This window comes from Pristiophorus japonicus, chromosome 18 (genome assembly GCF_044704955.1).
Source record: "Pristiophorus japonicus isolate sPriJap1 chromosome 18, sPriJap1.hap1, whole genome shotgun sequence".
Lineage (NCBI taxonomy): Eukaryota > Metazoa > Chordata > Chondrichthyes > Pristiophoridae > Pristiophorus > Pristiophorus japonicus.
Genome location: NC_091994.1, coordinates 87821442 through 87841030, shown reverse-complemented (window position 1 = coordinate 87841030; position 19589 = coordinate 87821442). Strand labels below are relative to the sequence as shown.

At 47.8% G+C, this 19589-nt stretch overlaps 1 protein-coding gene across 1 annotated transcript in view; it reads left to right on the top strand.

Annotated features, from left to right (window-relative positions):
* LOC139229064 (rootletin-like) overlaps window positions 1-19589 on the top strand; it is a 165186-nt gene that overhangs the window by 134620 nt on the left and 10977 nt on the right. Inside the window, exons 31-34 of the mRNA XM_070860722.1 lie at window positions 392-832; window positions 15640-15789; window positions 16667-16867; window positions 18991-19122. Of these exons, the coding sequence (XP_070716823.1) occupies window positions 392-832; window positions 15640-15789; window positions 16667-16867; window positions 18991-19122 (924 nt within the window). The remainder of the gene's footprint in view (window positions 1-391; window positions 833-15639; window positions 15790-16666; window positions 16868-18990; window positions 19123-19589) is intronic.

Sequence of the window (19589 nt, the reverse complement as noted above, 5' to 3'; positions counted from 1 at the left end):
GATGTTGGTTGAGGATCAAAGATTGACCAGGGCAACACTGCTGCCGTGTTTCCTACATTACAAAAGTGAAAGGATTTAATTGGCTGTAAAGTGCCATGGGGTATGCTGAGATTGTGAGGGCATCTGAGAGGGCAGACAAGCCTTGGTTTAATATCCTCATCTGAAAGACAGCACCTCCAACAGTGCAGCACTTCTACAGCACTGCACTGGGAGTGTCAGACTAGATTATGTGCTCAAGTCCCTGGAGTGGGACTTGAACCTACAACCTGCTGACTCAGAGGCAAGAGTGCTGCCCACTGAGCCACGGCTGACACTAAGGTAAAGCGCAAGAGGTGAAAAGCAGTACTGTGCCTCCAATCACGACCTTCACTGTTTGTGTTTCCAACTACAGGACAAAATGAGCAAAATGAAAGCGAACGAGGCCAAGCTGGAGAACGAGAGGCGCAAACTGAAGGAGATCCTGGACATCGCCGAGAGCCGCAACACCAAGCTGGAGCTGTCTCGCCGCTCGCTGGAGGGAGAGCTGCAGAGAATGAAGCTGGTGAATAGTGACCGGGAGACCGAGATCCAGGTGCTGCAGGACCGCAGGGAAGCCCTGCAGAGGCAGGTGGCCGACTGCCAGACCAAGGCCAACAGCCTGCAGCTGACGGCGGACCGGCTGAATTCCTCCCTTGCCAAATCGGAGGAGGGAGAGGGCCAGCTGAAGGACAAAGTGCAGAGCCTGTCCCTGCTGCTGACCGACAGGACGGCCGGTGTCTCTGCGCTCCAGGAGAAGGCGATTCAGCTGCAGAAGGCCTTGACCAGCAGCGAGCAGGACCGGCGCATCCTTCATGTGAGTGTCGCCATGGTTACACTGCCCAGCAGGACCCTCACTGCACACACTGATCACATTTCTGGATTTTACACCTAAAATACACCCACTGGCAGTTAGACCAGCATTAGTTGCACTCTTTAACACACATTTATATAAAGTGGAGCCTCTTTTCCATTTCAAGGGGCAGTCTCAGCAACATTACTTCCTAGACTCGCCTCTGCCTGAACAGTTTATCTATTCTGCCATCCTCTTCCCCCTCTACTTTCTCTTCCACATTTTCTTTCTCCCTTCCTCTCCATCTCATCGTCCTCTCTCTATCCTATTTTCCTTTCTCCCTGTCTCTATTCTCTTGCCCCTGTAATGTATTTGCCTCATGGGTTCTTTGCTTAAGAATTCATAGCAATACATTGCTATTAAGAACTAGTTGGTTTATTAGCAAAGGTTTAACAATCACACTACACATTACCAGTTCAGCCACCAGGCTCACAACCACCTGACTCATCCCCTGAACCCAAATGGCTGGGGTTTTATTGAGTCTTGTGAACATCACGTGACTGGCTAAGCCACTCACAATGCAACAGCGATACAAACCTGTGACATTACACCCCTCTTACCCTCTTCCTCGCCTTCTTTTCTACCCTCTCCATCCTCTTTTCCCTTCTCGTACCCCTCTGCATCTTATCTTTGCATCCATCTTATCTTGCCCCTCCATCTTTTCTTCTATCTCTCCATCTTTTCTTCCCTCTCTCGGACTTTAAAGGGGCCCTTTTAACAGCCCGAAAGAATTATCTGGCCTAGCCTATATGTGACTCCAGACCCACAGCAATGTGGTTGACTCTGAACTGCCCTCTGAAATGGCCTGGCAAGCCACTCCATTGTATTCAAGAAGGCAGCTCACAACCAGCTTCCCGAGGGCGATTAGGGATGGGCAATAAATGCTGTGCCCACATCCTGGGAATGGATTTTTTAAAAATCTTATCTTTCCCTCCATCTTCTCTTCTATCTCTCCATCTTTTCTTCCCTCCCTTGGACCTACAGAGCGACAGGGGATGGGGGGGGATGGCTACTTTTATTTTGGGTAGACATTTAAAATAATGATGTAAGTAGTCCTCCTTCAAGAAACACCACGAAAAACAGATTATCTAGTTATTCATTTCAATTATTGTTTCTGGGACTGTGTCATGTGCAATTTAGTTGCCATGTTTGCTTACATAGCAACAATGCACTTTAAAATGCCTTCATTGGCTGTGAGGCTTTATGTGGGATGTCATGAAAGGATGCTATATAAGTACATCTAGAAGGGTAAGCAGATAGGGTTAGATGAAGTAGGGTGGGAGGAGGCTTGTGTGGATCAGTTGGGCCGAATGGCCTGTTTCTGTGCGGTAAAGACTATATATTGGACTAAAAATTGACCATCCTTGCGCCCATTTTTTCGGTGATATTTTGCCTTATTTGACGGTAAAAGGTGCTCACCTAAATTGGCCAAAGTTGCCGCCGGCGATTTTGATATACCGCTGGCGTACAACACCAAAAAAAAATGTGCCCACTTAAAATTGGTTGTTTGGAGCACCCGTAGTTAGGGGAAAATGCCTGAGAAAAGCCTGTGTTGCAACCCCAGGAACAGCGGTAAGTATGAAGAAAAAGTAAGTTAAAGTTTTTATTTTTTAATTCTTTTTCAGCGATTCACTAGATAAGGGTGAATGTTTTGTGATTTTTTTTTTCTTTTTTCTTTTTTGCAATTTTCTTTTGTGTTTTCCCTCCTCCCAGGGCCTGTCTATTTAGCGGTAATGCACCTCGGGCTAAAGTTGGCGAGGACCATGGTTTCTACCACGAATCCTCGTGCAACGCCGATTTTTACCGTCAGACGCATTTTGTTGCCAATTTTACCCCTTTAAAAAATAATGTTTTTTTAACGATAATTTTGGCGAAAAATGCCAGAAAAAATCCGCTATCACCAAAAGACCAATTTCTAGCCCATTGTAAGTTCTTTCTTTTCTGACTGTCTTCCTAACAGTTGAGATTAATGTGCAGTTATGAACAACTGGGCCTCACAATGTCAGTTTATTGTCCTCCCTTTCACTCTATCTCTTAGCATGTTAATTCTTTACTCTTTTTACTCCCCAAGTTGAGTACTGCTGTCTGAGCTGCTCACACACCTCCTTCCTCTCACCCTGGCAAGGTGGCTAGTGATCGACAGGCCAGACATAACAACACACAGCCTGGCTGCGGGCCTAGGAGAGGGCCGAGCCTGTTTCACTTCATTCTGAAGGTATCTCTTAGGATAGGTACATGCGATGGTATTGGCTGATCCTGTGGCTACGAATCGTAAGGTAGAAAGGTCCATGCTGCTGAGAATCGCTAAACAGGGAATTAGCTCTTATATAGTGCAGGTTGGCTAAAGGCGGAGTCGTCTTGTGCTGGTCACAATTACCGTCCCATAACACAAGTTTGTTTTTGCTACTAATTGCTGTTTTAGTAATTAGACACCGCAAGTCTCAGCCTAAATATGTGCTCGAATCTCTGGAGTGGGAATTGAACCCATGACTCAGGGACGAGAGTGCTACCAGTGAGCAAGGCTGATACATTCCCTTTTCCCATTACACTAGACTGTGTCTTTGTTATTACACAGGGCCCAGAAGAGACGAGGCCCCAGGGGCAGCACGGGCCAGCACACACTGCGATATGTTTGTGCACTAGGTCCGTGCATCAGCTAGTGCACGCTTGCCACTGGATCAAGACCGAGCTCTGTCAAGCCCATGTGGTGGCTGGTGTGCAACGGCCACCCCACAATAAAAGAATCCACGCACAGGCATCTTCCACCCTTCCATATGTAGTTCGAGACCTAGAATGTCAGGTCCCTCATTGATACACTTGTGAACTCATCCATTTTTTGGTGTGGAAGCGGGTCATCCTCGATACGAGGGACTGCCTAATACTATACTAGTAATTAGGGATGGGGCATCTCAACAAAAGGCCAAAGTGTTGGTGATGTAGTGTGTCTGAATATGTGTGTAGGTGTGTGTAACAACTTATGTGTGTATGTGTTGAACAGCCTGCATGTGTGACAATGAATGTGTGAGGTAGCCTGTGTGTATGTGATCGGGGTCACATTGAACGTGTGAGAAATCCTGTGTGTATGATCAGGGTCACATTGAATGTGTGAGATAGCCTGTGTGTATGTGATCAGGGTCACATTGAACGTGTGAGGTAGCCTGTGTGTATGTGATCGGGGTCACATTGAACGTGTGAGAAATCCTGTGTGTATGATCAGGGTCACATTGAATGTGTGAGATAGCCTGTGTGTATGTGATCGGGGTCACATTGAATGTGTGAGGTAGCCTGTGTGTATATGTTTGGGATTGGGAAGGGCAGTCACTGCCAGTGACCTACTATTACACCAACGGTGTCCTAGCCAATATTTATCCCTCAATCAACATAACAAAAAAACAGATTATCTGGTCATTATCACATTGCTGTTTGTGGGAGCTTGCTGTGCACAAATTGACTGCCGTGTTTCTCACATTACAACAGTGACTACACTCCAAAAGTACGTCATTGGCTGTAAAGCGCTTTGAGATGTCCAGTGATCGTGAAAGGCGCTATATAAATGCGTCTTTCTTTCTTTCTAACTTCCCAGTAAGTATGATGATAATGATGGTAACAAACTGAACTGGACCCCAGGACACTGCGTCCTCACCTCGTTAGCTGCAGGACTGGGGGTTCCCATCACCCAACTACTGAAAGCGCTGGGATGGGCAATGAGATGGCAGGGCAAGCGGGGGACAGCTGAGCCAGCGGGGTGGGAAGAGACAGAGACAAGGCCAGGCTGGGAATGTAAAGGAAACACAGATTAAACCAGGGGAAGAATTCAGGAGTGAGTAGGGAGAAGGACAATTGGACAGGGGAGCGACACAGTCATTTCCTACTTATTTTTCTTTAGAATGCAAGTATGCAGGTGGCACTGAGGGAGAGGCACAACGTGCACAAACAAACATTCTACCTCAGAGCCACAATGCATACAAGACAAAGTTAGGCCTATAGTGGTGACTGCGCAGAAACATAAACCGCACTGGCTGGCATAATGTCAGATCCGCAGAGCTTCCTTTCTCTGTTTTCCTGCGCTATCTGCTTATTTTTCTCTTCGTCCCACACTATCTGTGTGTGTTCACTTGGAGAGCTTTGATCCCTCCTGATCGCAGCCAGGCTTGAGGCACGGAACAAAGGCAAAAGAGGGAGGGAAAATCAATGGGCGGGTTGGGGGGAGACATCATAACGAGGCCAAAGTCACTCAGCTCCTGACTGCCAGTCCAGAGTGTACACACCGGGGAGCCAATTGCTCACTCACCTTAAACTGGCAACACAGAGTCCAGAAGAGGAACATAATGGGAAGGACCAAAGTGTAACACATACCTCTCCACAATAGCCATGTTACAGTATTATATGAAACAGTTTTCATTCTGCTGGTATACGGTCCACCTATAAAAGGTGCTGTTATGCCTCAATATAGTCAGGTTGAGTTGAGATTCCGGGAGGGAGTAAGCACATGGCAATCCAGCTTCCCTTATTTCCCCATTTTCCTGCAATCTTTCAGCCTGCCTATGTTACGATATTTCACTGAGCTATTTTATTCTTTCCCTGATTCTTTCCTCTACATGTCCGATGATGTTGCTTCCTGCTGGGGTATTCTTCCTGCTTGGTGGCCATTCTTTATGTGTGAGCATAGATTGGCTGTTTGACTGTGGGAGGCATGACTGCCAACCCTCAATCCTGTTCTTGCCTGATGCCCACACATCAGTGGGTGACTGGATTTTAACCAGGGGCTGGAGCCTTGGCTGATTGTTTTACTTCTTTTGCCCAGGGAATCACAAGGTTGTGGATTCAAATCCAACTCCAGAGACTTGAGAACTAAAATCTAGGCTGACACTTCAATCCAGTACTGAAGGAGTGCTGCACTGTTGGGGGTGCCATCTTTCGGATGAACATTAAGCCGAGGCCCCATCTCATGCTCACTTAGATGGACGTAAATGATCTCATTATTTCGAAGAAGAGCAGGGGAGTTATCCCCGGAGTCCTGGACAATATTTATCCCTCAAACAACTTCATTAAAACAGATTATCTGGTCATTATCACACAGCTGTTTGTGGGAACTCGCTGTTACAAATTGGCTGCCGGGTTTCCGACATTACAACAGTGATGGCACCTCAAAAGTACTTTACGATAGAGGACACGAATAATCTCCCAACGGTGGATAGTCAAGGGGCTATAGGGGAGAGGAACTTAACACAATCACAATTACTAAGGAGGTGGTACTCAGTAAGATAATGGGTCTAAAGGCAGATAAATCCCCTGGACCTGGGGTCTTAAGAGAAGTAGCGGCAGGGGTAGTGGATGCATTGGATGTAATTTACCAAAATTCCATGGATTCTGGCGAGGTCCCAGCAGATTGGAAAACTGCAAATGTAACGCCCTTATTTTAAAAAGGGGGCAGACAAAAAGCAGGAAATTATAGACCAGTTAGCCTAACATCTGGGGCTGGGAAAATGCTCGAGTCCATTATTAAGGAAGCAGTAGCAGGACATTTGGAAAAGCATAATTCAGTCAAGCAGAGTCAGCATGGTTTTATGAGAAGGAAATTATGTTTGACAAATTTGCTGGAATTCTTTGAGGATGTAACGAACAGGGTGGATAAAGGGGAACCAGTGGATGTGGTGTATTTGGACTTCCAGAAGACATTTGCCAAGATGCCTCATAAAAGGTTACCGCACAAGATAAAAGTTCATGGGGTTGGGGGTAATATATTAGCATGGATAGAAGATTGGCTAACTAACAGAAAACAGAGAGTCGGAATAAATGGTTCATTCTCGGGTTGGCAATCAGTAATTAGTGGGTTGCCGCAGGGATCAGTGCTGGGACCCCAATTATTTACAATCTATATTAATGACTTGGAATAAGGGACCGAGTGCAACGTAGCCAAGTTTGCTGACGATACAAAGATGGGAGGAAAAGCAATGTGTGAGGAGGACACAAAAAATCTGCAAAAGGCCATAGACAGGCTAAGTGAGTGGGCAAAAATTTGGCAGATGAACTATAATGTTGGAAAGTGTGAGGTTATGCACTTAGGCAGAAAGAATCAAAGAGCAAGTTATTATTTAAATGGAGAAAAATTGCAAAGTGCTGCAGTACTGCGGGACCTGGAGGTACTTGCGCATGAAACATAAAAGGTTAGTATGCAGGTATATAGAAACATAGAAACATAGAAAATAGGTGCAGGAGTATGCCATTCGGCCCTTTAGCCTGCACCGCCATTCAATGAGTTCATGGCTGAACATGCAACTTCAGTACCCCACTCCTGCTTTCTCACCATACCCCTTGATTCCCCTAGTAGTAAGGACTTCATCTAACTCCTTTTTGAATATATTTAGTGAATTGGCCTCAACAACTTTCTGTGGTAGAGAATTCCACAGGTTCACCATTCTCTGGGTGAAGAAATTCCTCCTCATCTCGGTCCTAACTGGCTTAGCCCTTATCCTTAGACTGTGTCCCCTGGTTCTGGACTTCCCCAACATTGGGAACATTCTTCCTGCATCTAACCTGTCTAACCCCGTCAGAATTTTAAACGTTTCTATGAGGTCCCCTCTCATTCTTCTGAACTCCAGTGAATACAAGCCCAGTTGATCCAATCTTTCTTGATAGGTCAGTCCCGCCATCCCGGGAATCAGTCTGGTGAACCTTCGCTGCACTCCCTCAATAGCAAGAATGTCCTTCCTCAGGTTAGGAGACCAAAACTGTACACAATACTCCAGGTGTGGCCTCACCAAGGCCCTGTACAACTGTAGCAACACCTCCCTGCCCCTGTACTCAAATCCCCTCGCTATGAAGGCCAACATGCCATTTGCTTTCTTAACCGCCTGCTGTACCTGCATGCCAACCTTCAATGACTGATGTACCATGACACCCAGGTCTCGTTGCACCTCCCCTTTTCCTAATCTGTCACCATTCAGATAATAGTCTGTCTCTCTGTTTTTACCACCAAAGTGGATAACCTCACATTTATCCACATTATACTTCATCTGCCATGCATTTGCCCACTCACCTAACCTATCCAAGTCGCTCTGCAGCCTCATAGCATCCTCCTCGCAGCTCACACTGCCACCCAACTTAGTGTCGTCCGCAAATTTGGAGATACTACATTTAATCCCCTCATCTAAATCATTAATATACAGTGTAAACAGCTGGGGCCCCAGCACAGAACCTTGCGGTACCCCACTAGTCACTGCCTGCCATTCTGAAAAGTCCCCATTTACTCCTACTCTTTGCTTCCTGTCTGACAACCAGTTATCAATCCATGTCAGCACACTACCCCCAATCCCATGTGCTTTAACTTTGCACATTAATCTCTTGTGTGGGACCTTGTCGAAAGCCTTCTGAAAGTCCAAATATACCACATCAACTGGTTCTCCCTTGTCCACTCTACTGGAAACATCCTCAAAAAATTCCAGAAGATTTGTCAAGCATGATTTCCCTTTCACAAATCCATGCTGACTTGGACCTATCATATCACCTCTTTCCAAATGAGCTGCTGTGACATCCTTAATAATTGATTCCATCATTTTACCCACTACCGATGTCAGGCTGACCGGTCTATAATTCCCTGTTATCACTCTCCCTCCTTTTTTAAAAAGTGGGGTTACATTGGCTACCCTCCACTCGATAGGAACTGATCCAGAGTCAATGGAATGTTGGAAAATGACTGTCAATGCATCCACTATTTCCAAGGCCACCTCCTTAAGTACTCTGGGATGCAGACCATCAGGCCCTGGGGATTTATCGGCCTTCAATCCCATCAATTTCCCCAACACAATTTCCCGACTAATAAGGATTTCCCTCAGTTCCTCCTCCTTACTAGACCCTCCGGCTCCTTTTATATCCGGAAGGTTGTTTGTGTCCTCCTCAGTGAATACCGAACCAAAGTACTTGTTCAATTGGTCCGCCATTTCTTTGTTCCCCGTTATGACTTCCCCTGATTCTGACTGCAGGGGACCTACGTTTGTCTTTACTAATGTTTTTCTCTTTACATATCTATAGAAACTTTTGCAATCCGTCTTAATGTTCCCTGCAAGCTTCTTCTCGTACTCCATTTTCCCTGCCCTAATCAAACCCTTTGTCCTCCTCTGCTGAGTTCTAAATTTCTCCCAGTCCCCGGGTTCGCTGCTATTTCTGGCCAATTTGTATGCCACTTCCTTGGCTTTAATACTATCCCTGATTTCCCTTGATAGCCACGGTTGAGCCATCTTCCCTTTTTTATTTTTACGCCAGACAGGAATGTACAATTGTTGTAGTTCATCCATGCGGTCTCTAAATGTCTGCCATTGCCCATCCACAGTCAACCCCTTCAGTATCATTCGCCAATCTATCCGAGCCAATTCACGCCTCATACCTTCAAAGTTACCCTTCTTTAAGTTCTGGACCATGGTCTCTGAATTAACTGTTTCATTCTCCATCCTAATTAAGAATTCCACCATATTATGGTCACTCTTCCCCAAGAGGTCTATCACAACGAGATTGTTAATTAATCCTCTCTCATTACACAACACCCAGTCTAAGATGGCCCCCCCCCCCCCTAGTTGGTTCCTCGACATATTGGTCTAAAAAAACATCCCTTATGCACTCCAGGAAATCCTCCTCCACCGTATTGCTTCCAGTTTGGTTAACCCAATCTATGTGCATATTAAAGTCACCCATTATAACTGCTGCACCTTTATTGCACACACCCCTAATTTCCTGTTTGATGCCCTCCCCAACATCACTACTACTGTTTGGAGGTCTGTACACAACTCCCACTAACGTTTTTTGCCCTTTGGTATTCTGCAGCTCTACCCATATAGATTCCACATCATCCAAGCTGATGTCCTTCCAAACTATTGCCTTAATTTCCTCCTTAACCAGCAATTTCCTCCTGAATATATTGGCCTTCCTGAATACAGCAAGTGATCAGGAAGGCCAATGGAATCTTGGCCTTTATTGCAAAGGGGATGGAGTATAAAAGTAGGGAAGTCTTGCTACAGTTATACAGTGTATTGGTGAAGCCACACCTGGAATACTGCGTACAGTTTTGGTTTCCATAATTAAGAAAGGATATACTTGCTTTGGAGGCAGTTCAGAAAAGGTTCACTAGGTTGATTCCGGGGATGAGGGGGTTGAGATGAGAAAAGGTTGAGTAGGTTGGGCCTCTACTCTTTGGAATTCAGAAAAATGAGAGTTGATCTTATCGAAATGTATAAGATTATGACGGGGGCTTGACAAGGTGAATGCAGAGAGATTTGTTTCCACTGATAGCGGAGACTAGATCTAGAGGGCACGATCTTAGAATAAGGAGCTGCCCATTTAAAACTGTGGTGAGGAGGAATTTCTTCTCTCAGAGCATTGTAAATCTGTGGAAATCGTTGCCTCAGAGAGCTGTGGAAGCTGGGTCATTGAATAAATTTAAGACAGAGATAGACAGTTTCTTAACCGATAAGGGAATAAGGGGTTATGGGGAGTAGTTAGGGAAGTGGACCTGAGTCCATGATCGGATCAGCCATGATCGTATTAAATGGCGGAGCAGGCTCGAGAGGCCATGTATCCTACTCCTGTTCTTAGTTCTTATGTTCTTATGTTCCTATTGACTGTAAAATGCTTTGAGATGTCCTGAGGTTGTGAAAGGCACTATATAAATACAAGACTTTCTTTTCTTTTCAGGGATAATTATAGTCTTCCATTTAAAGACACTTATAGATGCTGCCTGGCTGAAGCCAGCTAAAACAGTATAGACCAGAAATCAAACCTGGATCCTTCTTGATCAGTTTGCATCCTGCCCCCCCCCCCCCTCTCAGCCATCAGACGTGCTTTTTCCAGTTGAGTTCTACAGAAAAAAATTGTTAAATTAAAATTCTGAGGAGCGGGAAATTTTGTCTGTTCCCCTTGATTGTGTTGCTCCTCAGAGCCTTGCAGACTGCATCATGAAGTCAGTCTCTAATCATAAGCTTATTCAGCCTGTTTAATCTGACACATCTCAAGCAAAACTGATTCATTCCAAACCTGGCCCTGATATTTGACGTACTGCCAATGTTGTCTGGCTGGCACACTGACCACATTCCCCGATATGGTCCAAACACTGCACAACGGCCTCGAATACCCCCTCCTGTGGCAGGTTATACAAAGCTGTAGCAATCCTGCCAAAAAAATACAACGGTCCACTGATGTCACTGCAACAGGCAGTAAAACCGACACCAACAGAACTAGCCCTGGAGCCATCCATAAATGCTTCCCAGCCTCTGTAAAATGCTCTGGATTACAGTTTAGTTCTCCAGACCAACATCAGAGGCTGATCCTTCAGTTACTTACCCCAACTGCTCTTCGGAGCTCTCTCCCTAACCCACTCCACTTCCCTATCTCCTCCCTAACCCAGTGCATCTGCCTACTTCTCTTCCTAAGTCATTCCTCCAAGTTATTCATCACCTCAAAGTCACACACCATCCTGACTTGGAAATATATCACCGTTCCTTCATCGTCGGCGGCTCAAAATCGTGGAGCTCCCTCCCTAACAGCACTGTGGAGTACCTTCGCCACACGGACTGCAGCGGTTCAAGAAGGCGGATCACCACCATCTTCTGATGGGCAATAAATGCCAGCCTTGTCAGGGACGCCCAAATCACGTGAATGAATAAAAGAAATTCCACCTCCCTACCTCCCCCTTTCACTCCCTCTCTACCTCTCCCCGTCACTCCCTTCCCTACTTCTCCCTCTGTCACCACTCCCTACCTCTCACCCCCGTCACTCCCCTCCCTACCTCTCTCCGTCACTCCCTCCCTACCTCCCCCTGTCACTCCCTCTCTACCTCTCCCCGTCACTCCCCTCTCTACCTCTCCCTGTCACTCCCTCTCTACCTCTCCCTGTCACTCCCTCCCTACCTCTCCCCGTCACACCCCTCCCTACTTCTCCCCATCACTCCCCTCCCTACCTTTCCCCGTCATTCCCCTCCCTACCTCCCCCTGTCACTCCCTCTCTACCTCTCCCCGTCACTCCCTTCCCTACTTCTCCCTCTGTCACCACTCCCTACCTCTCACCCCCGTCACTCCCCTCCCTACCTCTGTCCGTCACTCCCTCCCTACCTCCCCCTGTCACTCCCTCTCTACCTCTCCCCGTCACTCCCCTCTCTACCTCTCCCTGTCACTCCCTCTCTACCTCTCCCTGTCACTCCCTCCCTACCTCTCCCCATCACACCCCTCCCTACTTCTCCCCATCACTCTCCTCCCTACCTTTCCCCGTCATTCCCCTCCCTACCACCCCCTGTCACTCCCTCTCTACCTCTCCCTGTCACTCCCTCCCTACCTCTCCCCGTCACTCCCCTCCCTACCTCCCCCTGTCACTCCCTCCCTACCTCTCCCCATCACTCCCCTCCCTACCTCTCCCCATCACTCCCCTCCCTACCTCTCCCCGTCACTCCCCTCCCTAATTCTCCCCGTTACTCCCCTCCCTACCTCTCCCCATCACTCCCCTCCCTACCTCTCTCCGTCACTCCCCTCCCTACCTCTCCCCATCACTCCCCTCCCTACCTCTCCCCGTCACTCCCCTCCCTCCCTCTCCCCGTCACTCCCATTTCCTACCTCTCCCCGTCACTCCCCTCCCTACCTTTCCCCATCACTCCCCTCCCTACCTCTCGCCCTGTCACTCCCCTCCCTACCGCTCTCCTGTCACCACTCCCTACCCCTCCCCCTGTCACTCCCCTCCCTACCTCTCCCCCTGTCACTCCCCTCCCTATCTCTCTCCCTATCATTCCCCTCCCTACCTCGCTCCCTGTCACTTCCCTCCCTGCCTCACTCCCTGTCACTCCCCTCCATACCTCTCTCCCTGTCACTACTCCCTACCTCTCTCCTTTCCTTCAAAACCCTCAAAGTACTTTTACAGATCGTGCGCGCTTGGCACATTATAAATGAGGCAGATTCTGTGTATTGGCTCCCAAGTTTTGTGAATCCCGAGAACAGAGATCGGAGGCAAGGAAAGCAGTGGCTCTATCCATTGGCCCTCCGACAGCACCCAGCAACACACGGGTGCTGTGAGGAGGGGAAAGTCAGAAGTGGAATTCCCAGGTCTCCATGATCCCGGAGCACGAGGCACAGGGCAAAACCTTCTAGAGCCTAACTCTAGGACAGTGTGTTCAGCTCACCCCATAAACTTTCTTGGCTTGTTCAGTGTTCTCCACTCGTCGTTGTAAAGCGATGTGAAATATTCCTCTCTGTGAGGACACAGCGGGGCAGAATTTCCATTGTTCACTATCAATAGTGAAATTGTAAGCGTGTGACTCAAGAAAGAGTTTACACTTTCACTGCAGAAGTTACCTCCCTGTAACGCAAGGTGTTGTATGTATGCATCACTCTCTCTCACTCGTTATCTCTATATAGCCATTGATTTCGCAGATTCTACACTACATCAGTGCTGTTACTGAGCAACTGTTTGGATTTAAATAATAAATATGTTTAAATTAAATACAGCTTGAGACCTGTAGCTGGTCCCTACCTCTCTCGTAGTCCTTCATCCTTGCTTTCTATCTCTTCATCTTTAAATAGGTCTCTTACCACTAGTTGATTGTGCTCCTCTCCCTTTGGCATCCCTGATTATAATCGCTCAACCATTGGTGGCCATGCCTTCTGTTGCCTCTCGAATTCCCTCCCCGAACCTCTCTGCCTCCATACCTTTCTTTCCTCCTTTTAAGATGCTCCTTAAAACCTATGGGGTCAAAATTGCCCCCGTTAGCGCCTCCGGGGGCGCATGGCAGTTTTCGCCCAGGGGCGGGGGGCCCTACCTCCTCCCGGGAAATTGCCCCGGAGGTTTCGGAGGCACTGTGCCGGCAGCACCGCGGTTAGCACCCTGGGCCGCTGCGCAACCGGCAATGATGTCATCGCCCTGCGCGGCAATCCCTTAACGCACTGCGGGTCATGAAGCTGGCGGACATCCGTTCCCGGGGCGCAGTTTAAAGGGGAGGCCTACAGCGCCATGGGCTGCCATCTTTGTTGGTCAGCTGACTCTTGGGTCGGCCCGACCATGGCGGCCCTAGCCCGCTACCGTACAGTGTGTGCAGCGGCCCTCCCCTTCAACAGAAGAGGATGGGCGTTGTAGCACGTCAACGCTACGCAGAGCATACGCATAGCGCCGTGCTACCGTCCCGGAACCACCTCCAAAGGAAGCGGAGTGCCGGAGACAGTGCTCTGCTTCCTTTGAGGGGCGTATGGCCCAATTCCGTGTCAGGGGCGGGACTTCCGGGCCGGGCACTAAAAGTCCCAGCCTTGGAAGGTTCCCGCCCCCAATCGGGACACGGGGCAATTTCATCCCCTATCGTTTTGACCAAACCTTTGGTCATCGGCCTAATTTCCCCTTATGTGGCTCGGTGTCAAATTTTTGGTCTTATAATACTCCTTGGGATGTTTTACAACGTTAGAGAGGCTATATAAATACAAGTTGTTGTTGTGGTAATGCGCTCATCTTTAGGGACCTCTGCGGAGGTTTAGGCCCCAGAGGTCAGAGGTTACCTGACAACCGGGTTCCTGGGTTTGGAACTGATTATCGTGGCTATAGCTTTGAGTTTATCCCCACACCCGCCCCTCCCCCAATGATCGCCCGTCTGAGTATCGCTGCACTTTCCAACATAACCGTGCCACCCCTCACTTCTCATAGAAACCAGAATTAAAAGCGGGGTCCGCACATCCAAAACCAGGCATGGGAGGTTAGGGCACGGGCTGAGGTCACTCTCGAGTTGTTGCCAATGAAAATACATTGAGAAATGTAATAATTAATGCCTTGGGATTATAACTCAAATAAGTTATTTTCTTCAGAAATCTCAGGTAGCTTGTCTGAAACCTGTGCTATCCAGTCAGTGCCCTTTGCTGGAAGTGCTGTGGGCATCAGGCAAGGGGGCGAGGGCAGAACTGAGCTTGGCTCTGATGCCCCCCCCTGGGGTTGTGTAACGTGCCGACACTCACTGTTTAGGACCATGGCATGAAGAATGGCCACTTGGATGAGGTACCAGAGGAGGCCTGCATCTGTGGGATCGGGATGATGGGGGGGTTTGTCCCCTGGAATTGGGGGGTGGGGGAGGAATTGTCCTTGTGGGATGGGGGGGGGTGGATTGTCCTATGAGGAGAGATTGAGTAGACTAGGCCTATAGAGTTTAGAAGAGGTGATCTCATTGAAACATACAAAATTCTTACAGGGCTTGACAGGGTAGATGCAGGGAGGATGCTTTCCCTGGTTGGTGAGTCTAGAACCAGGGGTTAATCTCAGAATAAAGAGTCGGCCATTTAGGACTGAGATGAGGAGAAATTTCTTCACTCAGAGGGTGGTGAATCTTTGGAATTCTCTACCCCAGAGGGCTGTGGAGGCTCAGTCGTTGAGTATATTCCAGACAGAAATCAATAGATTTTTGGATATTAAGGGAATCAAGGGATATTAGGATAACGCAGGAAAGTGGAGTTGAGGTAGAAGATCAGCCATGGTCTTATTGAATGGCGGAACAGGCCGAATGACCTACTCCTGCTCCTATTTCTTATATTCTTATTGCACCCCACTCTTCAAAAAGAGAGGGAAGAAAATCCAGGGTTTGGGGAGGTGAATATCAAGGCAAAGTTCATTCAGGAGCAGGTATTACTGGGTATCAGAACGGGTTCTGCAAAGAGCGGGAGAGCCCAGGTTGCTGTATGCATCTAATTTAGTCCCTGTCAGTGAATGAAATACGAGTTTGAGTGAAGGAGATGGTTGAATTTTCTGTTGGTTTTTATTCTCTGGTGTTGCAGGAGCGTCTGGAGGCAGCGCGTCAGACTGTTATTGAGACAAAGAAACAGAACTCCTCACTGGCCGACCGGCTCCAGATCCTCCAGAATGAGCAGCAGGACATGGAGTTGCAGCAGGTAGAGCTGGAAGGTCAGCTCTGCAAACACCAGGAGGTGAGAACCTTGAGCCTGTATTTGCTGCATTTCGGGGTGAATATTGTACTCATTAAATTGTCAAATGTCGGTTCCAAAAATGGAAGGTTTTTCTGCTTTTTGCTGTTGGCCTTATTATCAAGCAGGTACAGCATGGGTAACATGCAAAATACAGCCCCCTCTACACTGCCCCATCAAGCACTCCCAGCTCAAAGGCAGACAGCATGGATTAGATACAAAATACAGCACCCTCTACACTGCCCCATCAAGTGCTGCCAGGTCAGGTACAGCATGGGTTAGATGCAAAGTAAAACTGCCTCTAAGGTTTTGATCAAGTGGATACAGAGAGGATGTTTCCATTTGTGGGGAAGAGCATAACTAGAGGCCATCAATATAAGATCGTCACCAAAAAATCAAATAGGGAATTCAGAAGAAAATTCTTTACCCAGGGAGTGGTGAGAATGTGGAATTCACTACCACCGGGAGTGGTTGAAGTGAATAGTATCGATGCATTTAAGGGGAGGCGAGACAAGCATATGAGGGAGAAGGGAATAGAGGATTATGATGATAGAGTTAGATGAGAAAAGACAGGAGGAGGCTCGACTGGAGCATAAATGCCGGCTTGGACTGGTTGGGCCGAATGGCCTGTTTCTGTGCCGTATATCCTATGTAATCCTCTACACTGCCCCAACAAGCACTCCCAGCTTGGGTACAGCATGGGTTAGATGCAGAGTAAAATCGGGCGGGGTGTAAAGCCAATCTCGTCAGTTTACCAATGGGCGGGGTAGGTTAAAATTGCTCCCCTCTCCCAAGTGTGTGGTGACCCCAATCTCGCGCTGATGAACAGGGAAGAACTAATTTTGTTTTCCGGGCCTATCGCTCTCCGTCTCTCCTTCAGATGTTGCACCAGCGTCAGGAAAGCGATGAGATCGCACTGCAGAGTGTTCAGAAACTTCAGGAGGAGAAGCACCTTTTCCAGGAGCGTCTGGGTGTCCTGCAGCGTGCCATTGCCCAGCTGGAGAACGAGAAGCGCGAGGTGGAGCGGTCATCAATCCGGCTGGAGAAGGATAAAACTGCCCTGAAAAAGACACTGGACAAGGTGGGTCTGAAATATCCTGGGCTTGTAACGCAGTCAGAACCTGCCCTCATAAACCAACGCTCGTTCTAAGGGTGACAACTGATGGGGCTGAAATGTATCAGGAGCGTACTGGGGATTATTATTTTATAATTGGGAGGTCACAGTGAGGTACAACATAGGTTAGATCCCAGTTCCTGGGATGAGAGGAGTATCCTATGAGGAGAGATTGAGTTGAATGGGCCTATATTCTCTGGAGTTTAGAAGAATGAGAGGTAATCTCATTGAAACATGTAAAATTCTAGAGAGCTTGACAGGATAGATGCTGAGGTTTTTTTCTCCTGGCTGGAGAGTCTAGAACTAGGGGTCACTGTCACAGAATAAGGGTTTGGCCATTTAGCAGTGAGCTGAGGAGCCCAGAAGAGGTGAGGGCCCAGGGGCAGCACGGGCCAGCCCACACTGCTGTATGTGTGCGCACTAGGTCCGTGCAGCAGAGCTGGTCTCCGGTCGTCTTGGTTAATCCTTGGCACTGGACCTAGCTCTGTCAAGCCCATGTGGTGGCTGGCGTGCCACCCCACGTTTAAAAAAAGTCCACGCACAGGCATCGTCCATCCTTCAGGATGTAGTTCGGGATCTGAAATATTATGTCCTTCATTGAAACACCTGTGAACTCATCCCTTTCCGGCGTGGAAGCAAGTCATCCTCGTTTCGAGGGACTACCTATGATGATATGACGACGATGAGATGAGGAGAATTTGTTTCACTCAGAGGGTTGTCAATCCTTGGAATTCTGTACCCCAGTGGATGCTCAGCCGTTGAGTTCAAGCCGGAGATTGTTAGATTTTTGGACACTAAGGGAATCAAAGGATATGGGGATAGAGCGGCTAAGTGGAGTAGAAGTTCAGCCATGATCTTTTTGAATGGCGGGGCAGGTACAAGGGGCCATATGGCCTCCTCCTGCTCCTATTTTTTATGTAGGCGCCAAAGCCCATAGTGCAGGACACACCAAAGGTGAGGATAAGAGGAGAGAAGGTGAAGTAAATTGGAAAGTAGTGGTAAGATTATGCCAGAATTGGGTTTTAAAAGCCTGAAAACTGTTGGAAGGAGGGAAAACTGATGGAGTAAGGGGTCCATAACTTGAGGTCCTTATTGGGCTTTATTGGCTTTTCTTTCTAAAAGTCCTAGTGTAGGACTTGAACTCTGAAGGCCATGGATTTGAGCCCAAGACCAGGGTTTGAGCTCCTGTGCTGTACTGAGGGAGTGCTGCATTATCAGCAGTGCCGTCCTTCAGAAAAGACATTAAAACAAGACCCTGACTCCCCCCTCCTGTGGTTTATATGGATGTTAAAGCTTCCATCTCCGATGTATTGGATAACTTTCCTCCCTCAACCAACACCTTATTGTTTGAAGAAGAACAGGGAGTTCTCCCGGTGTCCTGGCCAACATTTCTCGCTCAACAAACATCAAAACAGATTTTCTGGCCATTCATCTCATTGCTGTTTGTAGGATCTTGCAGGTACAAAATGGCTGCCGTTTTTCCCTACATAACAACCGTCACTGTACTATAAAGTAATTGATGGTGTGACGTGCTTTGAGACATTTTGTCGATTTGAGAAGGCGCTATGTAAATTACTTTTTTTTTCTTAAAGCTTTGTACAGTTTTCAACCAGCACTCTAGGCTGCAGTCAGTCTGCAAACAATAAGACTGGTATGTCCGGCTGTACGTACAGGACCTTGGCAATAGCTCTAGTTGGAGCAACAATGTGTTTTTTAATTGATTTCAGCCTGGTGTTCATAGAATCATAGAATGGTACGGCACAGAAGGAGGCCATTCAGCCCATCATGCCTGTGCAGGCTCTTTGGTCGAGCTATCCAATTAGTCCCACTCACCCTGCTCTTTCCCTATAGCCCTGTAATTTTTTCCCTTCATGTATTTATCCAATTCTCTTTTGAATGTTACTATTGAATCTGCTTCCACCACCCTTTCAGGCAGTGCATTCCGGATCATCATAGCTCACTGTGTTAAAAAAAATGTTTCCCTCATGTCGCCTCTGGTTGGTTTGCCACGTGTTATAAAATATCATGTTGTTGTTTGCAGCCTTGTACCCGAGCCGGGTAGTCCTAACGCCTGATCCCATTGGTTGCAGGTGGAGCGCGAGAGGCTGCGGTCGGAAGAAGATACCATGCGCGTGTCTGCAGAGAAAGGGCGCCTGGATCGTTCACTCACAACAGTGGAACAGGAGCTCGTGGAAGCCCAGCGACAGACCCAGCAGCTGCAGGTAAGAATCAGCAGGTAGAGGATAATTAGGCCGAGCAGAGGTCACATAGGTCCAGTATACAACGAGCAGGGTAGGCGCACAGCTCAACAGTACAGGACAGTACGGAGAAAACTCAGCATCCAGCACCTAGGCCTGAATCAGAAGTATACCTTTAATTGGGACCACTCTAGTCACCATGCTCTATACTCAGCCATTGAGCAATTGACGCCCAAGAGAATGGTCCAATAAGGAAATGTCGCGATTAATCTTGTCACTGTAACTGACTGTAACTCCGTACATGCCTCTGTCAGCCGATATTTGTTTTTACAGATGTTTCCCCCCCACCCCAGCCCAATTCGTCTCCCCTCTTTTCCTGATGCATTGAGTCATTTGGGGATTTGGTTCAAAGTCACTATCGGAAACTTCCCCCAAATGACCATTCTTCACTCTGAGTCCAGACTGTGAGCATCAGCAGGTATTCAACTGAG